This window comes from Melopsittacus undulatus, chromosome 3 (assembly GCF_012275295.1).
Source record: "Melopsittacus undulatus isolate bMelUnd1 chromosome 3, bMelUnd1.mat.Z, whole genome shotgun sequence".
Lineage (NCBI taxonomy): Eukaryota > Metazoa > Chordata > Aves > Psittaciformes > Psittaculidae > Melopsittacus > Melopsittacus undulatus.
The window spans coordinates 58,146,060-58,158,138 of NC_047529.1; the positions used below are offsets into that span (position 1 = coordinate 58,146,060).

Genomic DNA, 12,079 nt, shown 5'->3' on the forward strand with positions numbered 1-12,079 from the left:
ATTTCTCTCTCGGATGGCACGGGTAGAATGGGTACATTCAGTGAGTCTTGTGTATGTCTCATTGACTTGCCAGTGATTTTCGCCCTTTAAAAACAAAAAGCTGGCCTTTAAAAACAAAAAGCTGGGCCACGTTTCTGTGTGTTAATTCCCCTCTGGGTGCGGGAAGTGGGGTACGGCTCAGCAGCGAGAGAGAGCAGCCATGCAATGCTCCCTCCTTCACCCCATGTTTTTTAAAATAGCATAGGCTGGCTTGATTTTTCCTGGGATTTAACGCTGCTTAAAAGGTTTGGGGGAAGGGAGAAATCTCCTAAAACAATTCCTGCAAGGGAATCCCCAGTAAAAGACGTGGAGGAAGAAGTGAGATGCCAGAGGAGCTGGTGCTCAGCGTGGAGCTGCCAGGTGGCCACTCTTTGGGGTGCGCAGGGTTCCCCAGCACCTCCCACCCTTCCTCTGCTATGTGCTGCTGCTGCCACTCCAGCTTGTTCCCGTGACAGCCAATCAAACTTTATTTTCCAGGGATAGTTGCTTCCTGATTGTAAGTTGCAGTAACTGCCTCCTCAGACATTAGCATTTCTTGCTTTAAAAGGATAATGTCTGCACATGCTATCTATTTTGAGGCATAATGATAATACCTTGTTTCAAACTGGTTTTTAAGTGTAGGCTTTTCAGGAAGAAGGATTTTTGCATTACACCTGTATTAAGAAAAAGTGATAAGCAATCTTTTTACAGTATAGTAACATATGAGAGGTGCTTATTTAACAGCAGTCACCTGTGATCCTGCCAGTCTTTGGAGTGCTGCTGTGACAGGTTTGATATCCAGGATTTGGTTGATGGAATACTTAAGTAATCCAGTAAAATGTATTTATCTCAAAGACAATTTGAAATCAGCAGATCCTCAACAGTCCAGAAGACTTTCAACTCTGCAGAGGTGTTGGAGATGCTTCTCACTTGCCCCAGGTGGTGCCTGCACACACACTTACTTGAGCTTTTTTAGGTGTTCACATTGACAAGCAAAAGGTGTTCCCTTGTGGGGGGAACACATGGCCTGATTTTCAAGACAAGTCACTGAAGTCCTTGAATTGTAAAACATCCTACTTTTATCTAAGATCCATATTTCTTTTATATCATGGATAGCTTAACCTCCCTTACAACAAAATAGGGTAGTTCAGGCAACCTACTGCACATTCAGTGTTCTGTCTGCAAGAACTAGCATTTCTATAGGTATATCGTGAAAGTAATTAGTAAGAAAGACGGGGCAGCACATTTTGGTACAATTTTAAAGATTTCCTTTATGCTTAAACTGCCTAGATGGCTTTCAGTGTATTGTAAAAAAAAAAAAATCTCTTTTGCACATGCTGTTGGAATACCATGCTGTTTTTCAAAGCATTAACATTGTTAGGTGGAGTATTTTAGCCAAGATGCAGCTTCTTATTGTGTGATAGCATTCAAAAGGGAAAAACAAAAGAGGAGTTGGTGTAGGGAATATCCTGGTGAATTATTTTAGTCTTCCTCTGACTATACCCCCTTTCTTTCTTTTACTGTCCCTGTTAGATGTTAACCCCTCCTCTCCCCCTCCTTAGAAAAAGTCAGTCATCAGGGAAATTTTAAAGCTTTTTTTCTCAACAGATAATAGCGTGGAGCCACACAAATTATTCTCTATTTGTCATATATATTGGATTATCAACTAAATCATATTATAAAGCAGCATGAAGGAGCAAGCAGTAGTGTTAACCCTCCTTACTGCTTAGCTCAGCTTGTTATTGTGCCGAGCAGTATTTGCAAGGCACAGGGGTATTGTCATTTTAAAAGAGATAGAGCTAGGATGTGCTTCCTAAGTAGGAGCTGACTGCTGGGACAAGCAAAAAACCTGAAAACTAAAGAGTGTTTTGGTTTGCATTTGCTTTTAGTTGTGAAATTAAGTATTTCTAATGAATCTGGAATCTGTGCTTTTTGCTTGCTCATGTTTCCTTTAATATTTATAGTTTCATGTAATGAGATCCATGGTGAAGGAAAATTTAGAAGTGTGTTCTAACCTTGCTATATGCTCTCTTCTTTCTTTGTTAATAGGTATGAATGTTGCTGTTTTCCTGAGAATACTGAAATACAGTGCTACACAAGTTCCTTGAAGTGTGCCTTTATTAAAATGTTTGTCTTTTTTTAAATCAAAAAATCACCCTGAATTACTTTCCTGTCAGTGCCATAATGAAGAAAGGATTCCCTGTTAGGATAATTGCCATCTCTTTATTTACCCTGTTGCATTATTTTTTGAGCCTGAAACTACCTAGTAAACCATGGCAGCCTACTGTGAGACAGTCCTATTTTAACAAATCTCCTTGGTGTTGCTTTTTGTAAGGCTGCTTTTACCGTAATTGCAGTTTCAAGGGCATTTTGTGGTTTATTCATCTAATTATGTAATCTACATAGAAACTTTTACCTTGTGTTGAAGCTAACTTACATTATTTTGATGGTGTTTCTGAAGTGAAGAAATACTTGTTACGGTTGTACTAATCTAGAATTTGTGAGAACATACTGAAGTGAGAATTTGCTGTTTTTTTGGTAGGAGCCAGCTCGTGTATTGTTCTGTATATTTACGTATATAGAGATGTGGATGTATAAGCTTGTGTGTGCCTATCATGTGCTCTCAGGTTTCATTGTGTTGTAACCTAAGGAATACACAGCAGAGAGGAGCAAAGAGTTGAAGGATTTTGGACAAAAGAGTTAATGCTATATACCATAATGCATGTGGATGGTGCCATGTGGTATCATTTGTGAGCTCTGAGGTTGCTGACCATTTCCATTTTGGTGTAAATCCCTTAAGAGGGAAGGCATTTCAGAGCGGGGTGTGATCTGTTCTCCTGGTAAGAGTTATTGACAGGGAATGAATAAATAGTTAAAAGAACTGAATAAATACCACCCTCCTGTTTAAGTCCAGGCGCAGCCCGGTTGGCACATACATATTCTAATGCAATACTTTAGCCAGATGCTCCAGTTGGTTGGTAACAAAAAACATTCCTGAAAAGCCAAATCATAACTTAATCACAGTTGCTTCTGATAGAGATTTCTTTTATGGTGACATTTTAGCCGTGGTGCGAATAAAGGCAGGGAATTACAATATTTTGCAAATAGGATGTATTGATAAATATATATGCAAAAGGTGACAGAGGCCTCTTGAGTGGAAGCAGGGGCCCTGACAGCAGGTTCTTGGTCAATTGATGAGGTGAAATGGTTCACTGAATTGGATAACACAGTGCATACCATAGTGACTGATTAAATTGATTTGTCCGTGGCAGCCACCTACTTTGCTCCTGAGGCTCTTTAACCTATTTTCAAACTTCTTCTAAATACATGCAATATTAAGGAAAGGAAGCAAGTACAAATGCATGCACAGCTGTAAAATTCTGTAGTCTGAATTAAGATAAAATCCCCAATTTCCAGAACGTCTTCTACACTCCTGTGTTATACTGTATTGTACTATACTTAGCCCAGGAACAAGACACTGCTAGAAACTGGTGAAGAAGAATAAACATGATTATTTAATATAACCTAAATTATAACAAATACTGCAGTTGTGAATTCTTAGATGTATCTGTTATGGGGTAAAACAATTCAGGAGTTTTGTTGTTGCTGTTACTTTGTTTCTTTAATTGCAAGTTTTGCTTCCCTATTACTTTGTCCACAAAGTGTTTAGAAAGCTTGTGAGGGAAACATACTTCAGTGAAAGCCAGTTAAGAAAACTAAATGCTACTGTTGAGTTGGGGTCACTAATTTGAAGATACTTTCAGTGATTTGGGGGATAGTAATCAGATGGATATTGTTTAATAACTTGCCTTTTTTTTTTTTATAAGAGGGGGAAAGCTTGATGTTTTGGTCTTAGATCAGATGTTTGTGGTTTACTAAATACTCCATATGTACTTTCCCTTCCTATACTAGGGAAATCAATACTAAATGATAATAGGGCTTGTACATGTTATTCTCTTCTCGATTGAAGGGAAGCTTTATATTCTGTGTCTCTTCGTGGATTATTTTGTAGAATACGCATAGTCTTCAGATTCCATTGACAAAGCACGTAAACCTTCAGTGCAGTGGAACCAGTTCCATAAAAATGGAACCAGTTCACCTAAAATATGTTATTACAGTTGTTACAGAAGTGCAGGATTCAGTATAATGGCTTTGGTTCCTTGAGTCTTATTAGTTTTTATGGAAGATATGACAATTTAATTACAATGTTTTCTGAAAGGATAATGAAGTTCTGTTCATCATTTAATTTCTCTAAATTATAGGTCAGTCTTGTGGGACATGACACATGCCATAGGCAACTGTTTTTTCATTTGTCTGAAAATAAAGATGCAGTTAGTGTCTTGCTAATAGTGAAGAGAAATGAAGAAGGAGGTGCTGAGGGATGGTTTCATGGCATGATTTACAAATGTTAACAACCATTTTGCAATCTTGCTTAAAATTATTCAGGTTTTATCAATAGCATTTCTTTGGAAGGAAAAGTAAATTCTGCAGGTGTGACTCCAGCTGTACGTACAGCTTTGCATGGACAAAACTTCTTGGCTTTGTATAGACTACTACTGACCACTAAATACTAGCTGAAAAAATGCCCTGTTACTTTCCAGGAATCTGAAAATTTAAAATACTTTGATGTGGGCTTGAGCCAGAACATGTTGCACTATTTTGTCTGTACAGTGAGTTATAGTTACAGACTTTTTTAATCATTCAGCTGACCCCACCAGGTCTAAGTATTTGTGCAGTCATTTTTTAAATTAGCTGATGGTTATGGGAAAGCAAAAAAAAAGTTACTGGTTTAGCTCTCTCCCGTAGCATGTTGGATTATAATAAATCAAATGTCTATGCAATCAGTGCAAGCTTTATAAAACAAAGAAACAGGAAACCATAGAAAAATAGCCAAACCAGAAAACTCAGTGGTGAATATGTCTGGCATAGGTTCACCATGCCGCAGGCATACAGTTATTTCTTTGTATCATGTGTTACAATAATGTAATCCAAGGACTGGCATTCCTGTAGTGTGTTGCAAAGTAAGAGCATTCAGTAAGAAATTGCGGGGATTTCTTTAGGGTTTCCCTGGCTAACAAGGTTAATAGAAGAGCATTTGTGGCTTTTGGCCATTTTTGAGAGCTGGGGAGGAAGGTTCTCTGTGCCCATCAGCACTGTGTCCTGTTGCAGATGGCACCCTGGGTCACAGCCACTTGCACGTGGCTTGGGAATTTCCAGAGAAAACAAACAAACTCTTTTTTTATGACTCTTGACGGGGTTTTATTTATTTTCTTTTTAATTGAAACCGTAAATGCCATTAGGAACCCTGGGCAACACAAGCCCTGTAAAAGCTTGGCCCAGAGCCTTGCCTCGCCATGCCTTGGCTGAGCCAGAGGAGGGAAGAGGCCGGGCGCTGGGTGAGAGCCCGGTTAGTGACAGGGGCACCGCGTCCATCGTCCACGTTTGGGTTTCCCTGCCTAAAAGCAGCATCTGGTGCTGAGTATCTCCTCTCTGCACGTTCCTTTATGTCCCCGACTGGCGACGGGTGCACCCAGGGTGAAGCGCCTCGGGGTGGAGAGGCCGGCGCCCCGCATTGCGCTGTCTGCCCCTGCCAGGCACTGGAGCACTCGCGGGCGTTTAGTGCCCAGGTGGAGAGAGATGCCGGGCGGCTCGGCCGTGTGCCTGGATATCTGGTGCCCTCTAGTGGGGCGGCCTGCGGCGAGGGCTGAGGCGGCAGCCGGGAACCGGCAAACGGCTCTCGCTCCCAAGCGCAAGGCGGGTTCCGGCACCAGTGCCACCAACGGACTCTTTCCAAGGGACTTACAAAACAAAACTCACGCTGCTTCACCAGCAGACCTTGTGCGCGCTCGCGCCGAGCTTACTCAATAGGACACCTCTTACCGTTTAACACTGCATTTTATAACTGGTTGTATCTCTCTGTTTTTAGATGCTACAACTGTGGTGGCCTCGACCACCACGCTAAAGAATGTAGTCTACCTCCGCAGCCAAAGAAGTGCCATTACTGTCAGAGCATCATGCACATGGTGGCTAACTGCCCCCATAAAACTGTCTCACAGCAGCCCACTAGTTCTCAGGGAAGACATGAAGCTGAACCGCAGCCTTCCACTTCTGCTTTCCTGAGAGAAGGGGGAGGAATGCACGGCTACTCATCTCCATTGTACTCTCAGGAGGGCAGGTCGGAAAACTCAGAGCGCTCGGGCAGGTCACCACAGGAAGCTTCATCGAGTAAGTTGTCTGCATCACCCGAAGAACCGAGCAGAAAGGGGCCTTCTGTTCAGAAAAGGAAAAAAACTTAACGCATTTGTCATAACTTTGCATTTTCTTTATCCTCTTGGGATGTCTACCTCATGCAAGTACAGGGGAAATAATTTCATTACCAGTAGCTGACCTGGAATTTTAACTACTGTTGAGGAACTGTGAATTTTTTTTTTCTTTAATAGACAAATCACTCCAAGCAAAGTACATTTGAGCAGGGTGCATTATGTTTTACCTTCTGTATGTGTGTGTGTGAGGGTGCACGTGCGTGTGTGTATGTGTACATATCTATAAATACATTTTTTTTCCATCAGACTACTCTCCAGCTCCCACAGACATCACTGTGAAGCAATAGGCACAGTATCCACAAACATTCCTGAACTCATTCCTAGAACCTGTTTCCAAACATGTTCAAAAACAAACAAGAATACCCAAGAAATCTCACTCAGAAGAAACCCAAACCTGATAAGCCACACACAGAACTGAGATCAAGACTGTTACTTCTCTTGTGATCCAAAGGTTACTTTTGTATTTCAAAGCTGCCATATGGTACTACATATACTAAGACATCCCCATACCATCAATTTAGGTTGTTTTTCTCCTAATCTCCACAAAGCATCAGAACCCCTCCCTTCCCTGTTCCCATGCAGGGCAGTGTCATGACTCAACATGGCTCTCATTGCCACCATCCTTTGTGGATGAGGAGTTTAAAGCTCCAGAAAAGACAATGAATGTGTAGTTTCTGTGCTGGTTTCTCAAAAAATTTTGTTAAATTAGTATGGTTGTAACTGTAATTTAGATGACTGTTGTGTAAGGGAGAATGTTACCAAACTGACCCTACTGAGTGGTATCAGGATACCATCCTGTTTAACCCTTTGTATTCTGCGAACATTTAGGGGACCTTGGTGGCAGTAGTAGCAGCAGCAGCAGCAACTTCTCTTGGTTCCATGTAGTGCCCCCCAATTTGAAGGGACTTTCCCTTGTTTTCTGTGGTAATGCCATGGAAAGGACTTCCTAGGGATTTTTGTTGTTATATGTTCTGGTTTTAAAGAAAATGAAATGCAAAGCTAATGCGATCTTGGGATAAATAGTTTCTTAAGAATAAAGATAGGTGGGTGCTTGGGATTGCTCAGCCAGCCTCACTTGCTGATGATACAGCATGAGTACAGTCAAGAACAGGTGTCTGCTGCAGACAAGCCTGAGTGAAGAGACCTGCAAATATGCCGGAAGCCCTGGGCATCATCTGCCTCTTATGAACTGGGGGCTGTTGCTGACCAGCCTTAGTCCAGAGTGTGCTGGGACCACACACTTCTGCATTAAAAAGGAGAAAGACTGGTGGCCTCAGAGTGAGACTCCCTGGGCTGCAGCCGTAGCTTGGGGTTAACAGAGTTGGAGCCTATCAAAACTTCAAGTCGCTTTCCATTTGTAACTTCTGAATTACCAAGTCATACGTAAGATAACGTACTTTGACAAATCCCATTGTGGATGTAAGTTAATTAGAGAAACCTGTATAATCCTTAACATTGGCAATAAACACAGGCTGTTAAATCTTGGAAGTGCCGGGTAGGTTTAAGCTTGGATAATCAAACTAAAGAAACAGCCTGCATGAAAGGCTACAGCGAGCCAAAGTCCTACCTGTGGTAACTCTTTTGCAGCCACTAGTTACAACAGGTGTGTGACTGGCTCATTACATGGCCTTCCCCTTCCCACTTGTCCTGCCACATGAGACTTTTACTGTTGCTGCTGCTGCTTCAGTAAACAGGTAGTAATCAAACACCTCAGTGAAGGGCACAATTTGAAGAGAATTATTTTGTGTGAATTCCCATGCCAGTGTTTGCGAGAATCTTGATGGTTTATACTGAAGTTCTCAGTATGCTAATGCAAAGCTTACCTTTGACGATATTGAATGTGATATATCTATAGAGAAGAACTTCCTTGCCTTATGTAAGGATAGTAAACTTATTTAAATTATGTAGACAAATCAAAGTGGCATTGCTTAACCTTCTAGCCGGTGTAAAAACCAGGTTAAACAGCAAAGATGCAAAACTTAGGTCACTTTGAAAATTTAAACCAAAGTTCCTTATAGAAATGGGCAATTGTGGATTTGAAAACTGGTCATTCCCTGTTTATACATAAGAAGTTCAGAGCTGAGAAAAGGAAGTATTTTCAACATGCATATTTTTATTGGTGCCGTTAGAAATCACTCTGTGCACCAAAGTCAGACTGAACTGCTAAGAGCACATACCAAACCCTATCTTATTGTTGAAAGCTTAAGGTTTTATTTTTATATATTAGAATGTGATCACTATTACATAACATACTCAGGACAAAGAACTTTGCTCAGGGAATATACCATGGAATGTTTTGTTTTTTCTTTACAGAATAGTCTGCAGACCTGCTTACTCAGAACAAACCAAATAGTCTTAGACCTTTTTTCTCTATATAAGTATTATGTACTGATATTAGTAACTACCTCTGAGTTGACATAGATCTACATTTCTGATAATCGGATCTCAGCATTTTGTATTATAAGTTCCTGTGAAATGATAAAGTGGTATTCTGTACTAGTTACTTATGTGAACATTTGTGTCTTTACATTCACAGGGTCTGAGTTTTCAGAGACGCTGGGCAACCACAGATCCCACTGACTTCCAGTCAGAGTTACTGGTGCTCAGCTTTTCTAGGAGGGGAGGGGTGAGGGACTGGGGTGGAGGGGGAGGAATAAAAACTCAAAAGCATCAAGCCCACTTTGTTTACATAGGTGACAATAAAATTATAATTCTGTTTACAGCAAAAGGCTACCTCATATTTACTGCATAAACACACCTTTGTGCTGCTCTAGCCTTAAAGGTGGCTGTTGATCTATGGTACATACTTTTTTATCTGTACTAAATATGTAACTGATAGTTCACCACTGCATACATTATGGCAAATACTTGTTTAAGATGAAGCATCCATTTGAAATTATGAGACGTTTCCAAACATTTCTTTGAAAGCTTATATTTTTCTGTCTAAAGGATTATGGGCACTGTTCATGAAAATAAATACATCTACAGAAAAGACAAAAATGTATATGCCTAAGTTAAACATATAGCAGCAGGTAACTACTGGGCACTGGGCTGCAGTAGGAAAAAACCAACAACTCTCTAATTATACTCCTTCAGCTCCAGATAAGAAAAGAAGCCTTTAAAGGAGGAAGCACAGACTCAGTTTCAGATTCTTCCTTTATGTCTCAGGACAAAATGAATATTCTGCATCATTGGCTCAGCCTATTCACCATCCTGTCCTTGCCAGAATGGTTCACAATAAAACTCATTTGAGTAGAAATAGTTCATATGTCTGCTCAGAGAGATGTATTTTTCTCCTAATAACAGTGGAGATAGTCTGGAACAAGAATCTCCCTCCCTTTCCCTCATCTCAAAATATTCAATTTGATTTAATCATAAAGGACATGGTGAGATATTTTTTACTCTCCCCCAAGGAGAGGTCATTGTATTTATTTACATGCTACAAAAGTTAGGCTATGAGGAAGACTTGTATTTGGAGGAGGAGGAGCCAAATAGCTTTTCACTGCAGTTGATGGTAAATCTGGCATTGCAATACCATTTGCAGTATTTTGCTTTTAGCCAGCTTTCAGGGAGTGCCAAACACCACATTTAGATCCTACCTCTTCCCTTTGCAGGCCACCTTTTTCAGCCCAGTTCTATTCTGCACCAGTGTTATCCTGGAGTTCCTGCTTAGTCATACTTAGTTTTGTGAATAGAGCCCCATAAAAAGTGTTTATAAATCTTGTAACATTCTTTGTAAGAAGAATTATAAAAGAACATGGGAAATCTCATCTTAAATTTAATTTAATTAATTTATCTGTAAGAAATGTTTATCATAAAAATATATATGTATTCCCCTGTGCTAGATATAAAAGTAATTGGGAAGATATGTACATGTGCAGATGCACTGACTTTAATTTTTTAGAAGTCTTAATGAGATTTGAGTATTGTTTTAGAAACAAGCAGAGCCTTGTTAAATGCATCGATCTTGTTTTGCTTAGTATATCAACAGCCTCTTCTTTAAGATCCGTTGGTTGTGTTACCCCTGTTAAAACTGTTGACTAATAACAAGAGGTTGATCTATGAACACGTTTCTGTTTTTTATATAAACTGGAGCTGTGTATTAGCAGCTTCAGCAGTGCTTTTATGAGAATGTCAAGAAGTACCAAGGTGTTTGCTACCATTGTCGTGGAACCAAATGTAAGAGCAACCATCTTTACAAAGGATAATGGTTTTGACTACCTCTTGGATTACTAAGTTAAGCAACAACTGGCTGACAAACATCACCAGACTGGCTTAAACTAGTATGTGTTGCTTGTGGTAATAATAACAATAACCATACTAGAGACCAAAGTGAACACTGATTTCTATATGTCTTCAATACTGTGTCTTATCTAGTGTTTTTAAATTATCTTCTGTAGTATAGATTACCTCATTGTCCATTTTGACTTGTATGTTGTTTACAAGGTGAAATAAAAGAAAAATCACTTGAATTTTATGTTTTAAGAAGAAGACAGTGAGTTGAAGTTTTGAAGGTCATTTCACCTGTTTACTGTCTTGAGGGACTAAAGCACTGATTGCCTTTCTACATATCATGTATTTTATATTCTCATTTCATGCCTAATGTCTTTTTTTCTTGTCAGTCATGGATATTGTGAGGTTTAAAAGAATTACTTGATTAAAAATAAAACATATAACGTTGGCATTTACAGTGAACCTTTGAGATTTTCTTTATTTACTTGGACTTTTCATATGCACCTATGTTCACTTACTTTTAGAAGATTATCTTCAGAGAAGACAATTTTAGTTACACAAGCTGTTGTTGGGTGGAGTGAGCTATAAAATATTAATGCATACCTGGATCCGTACTAGCAATGCTGTAGAAGTTGCATCCCAAACCATATTCAGCTGTCAGAATTGCACTGCAAGATTCTAGCTTTTGGTATTTGTGAGAATACAGTGGTCATTAATGTTATCAGACAGCGGGGTTATTCTCTGGGATGAAAAGCTTTTGGTATTTAAGTCTTGTCCAATCTTTATTACTTCTTGTACCTATCTATTACATATACTAATTTAAAATTATTTGAAGATTGTTTCTTCTTTTAGAAATTAAAGTGCTGTTATCTACCATTACCTGGAAATTCCATCTCTAAATTACATTAAGTGTACCAGTAAATCAGATAGCACTGCCTCATCATACTGTATTAAAGTACTTGAGAGCTTGTATATCCTAGCTCTAGTGCCTGTTTTGATACAGGGCTCTACATATATGCAATTAATAGCAACATTTAACAATCTTGACTAAATACAAGACAGATTTTTTTTCTAATGGTACAAACATCTGCATGAAGGGTTACCATCATCTCCTCTCCATCATCTACTCTTCTAGTCATGGAAAACTTCATTTACTTCCCCATATCTCCCTCCAGTTCATGGTCTCAAAAAAAAGAGTGATATAAACATGTGTCCTAAATGCATATCCCATCACATCCAGTCCTGTCTGCACCCCACTCACAACCTGTAGCCAAATGGTTTCATCACTTTCCTGGAAAGGAGAAGAGGTGACTCTAAATCCTCTTGGCTAAGATCTCCTGCAAGTCCCATTTCTTGGGTCAGTCACAAGGAGCAAGGCTTTCTTTAAAATATCTTATTAGCATGTACTTTGAAGAACGAAGTTCACATGGGGTTATTACACATGCTATTGGTCTGCCTGACCCTGTGTTTCAGGGAATAGAATGGACATCTTGGGCACACTACTG

At 39.6% G+C, this 12,079-nt stretch overlaps 1 protein-coding gene across 2 annotated transcripts in view; it reads left to right on the forward strand.

Moving 5' to 3' along the window:
* LIN28B (lin-28 homolog B) overlaps positions 1-6,716 on the forward strand; it is an 86,391-nt gene extending 79,675 nt beyond the window's left edge. The window contains exon 4 of one of the 2 annotated variants that reach the window (XM_013130491.2): positions 5,945-6,314. In XM_013130491.2, coding sequence (XP_012985945.1) covers positions 5,945-6,314 — 370 coding nt within the window. Of the gene's footprint in view, positions 1-5,944 lie in introns of both variants that reach the window. The other variant, XM_005154658.2, reaches the window with a different exon arrangement.
* The last annotated feature ends 5,363 nt before the right edge of the window (positions 6,717-12,079 follow it).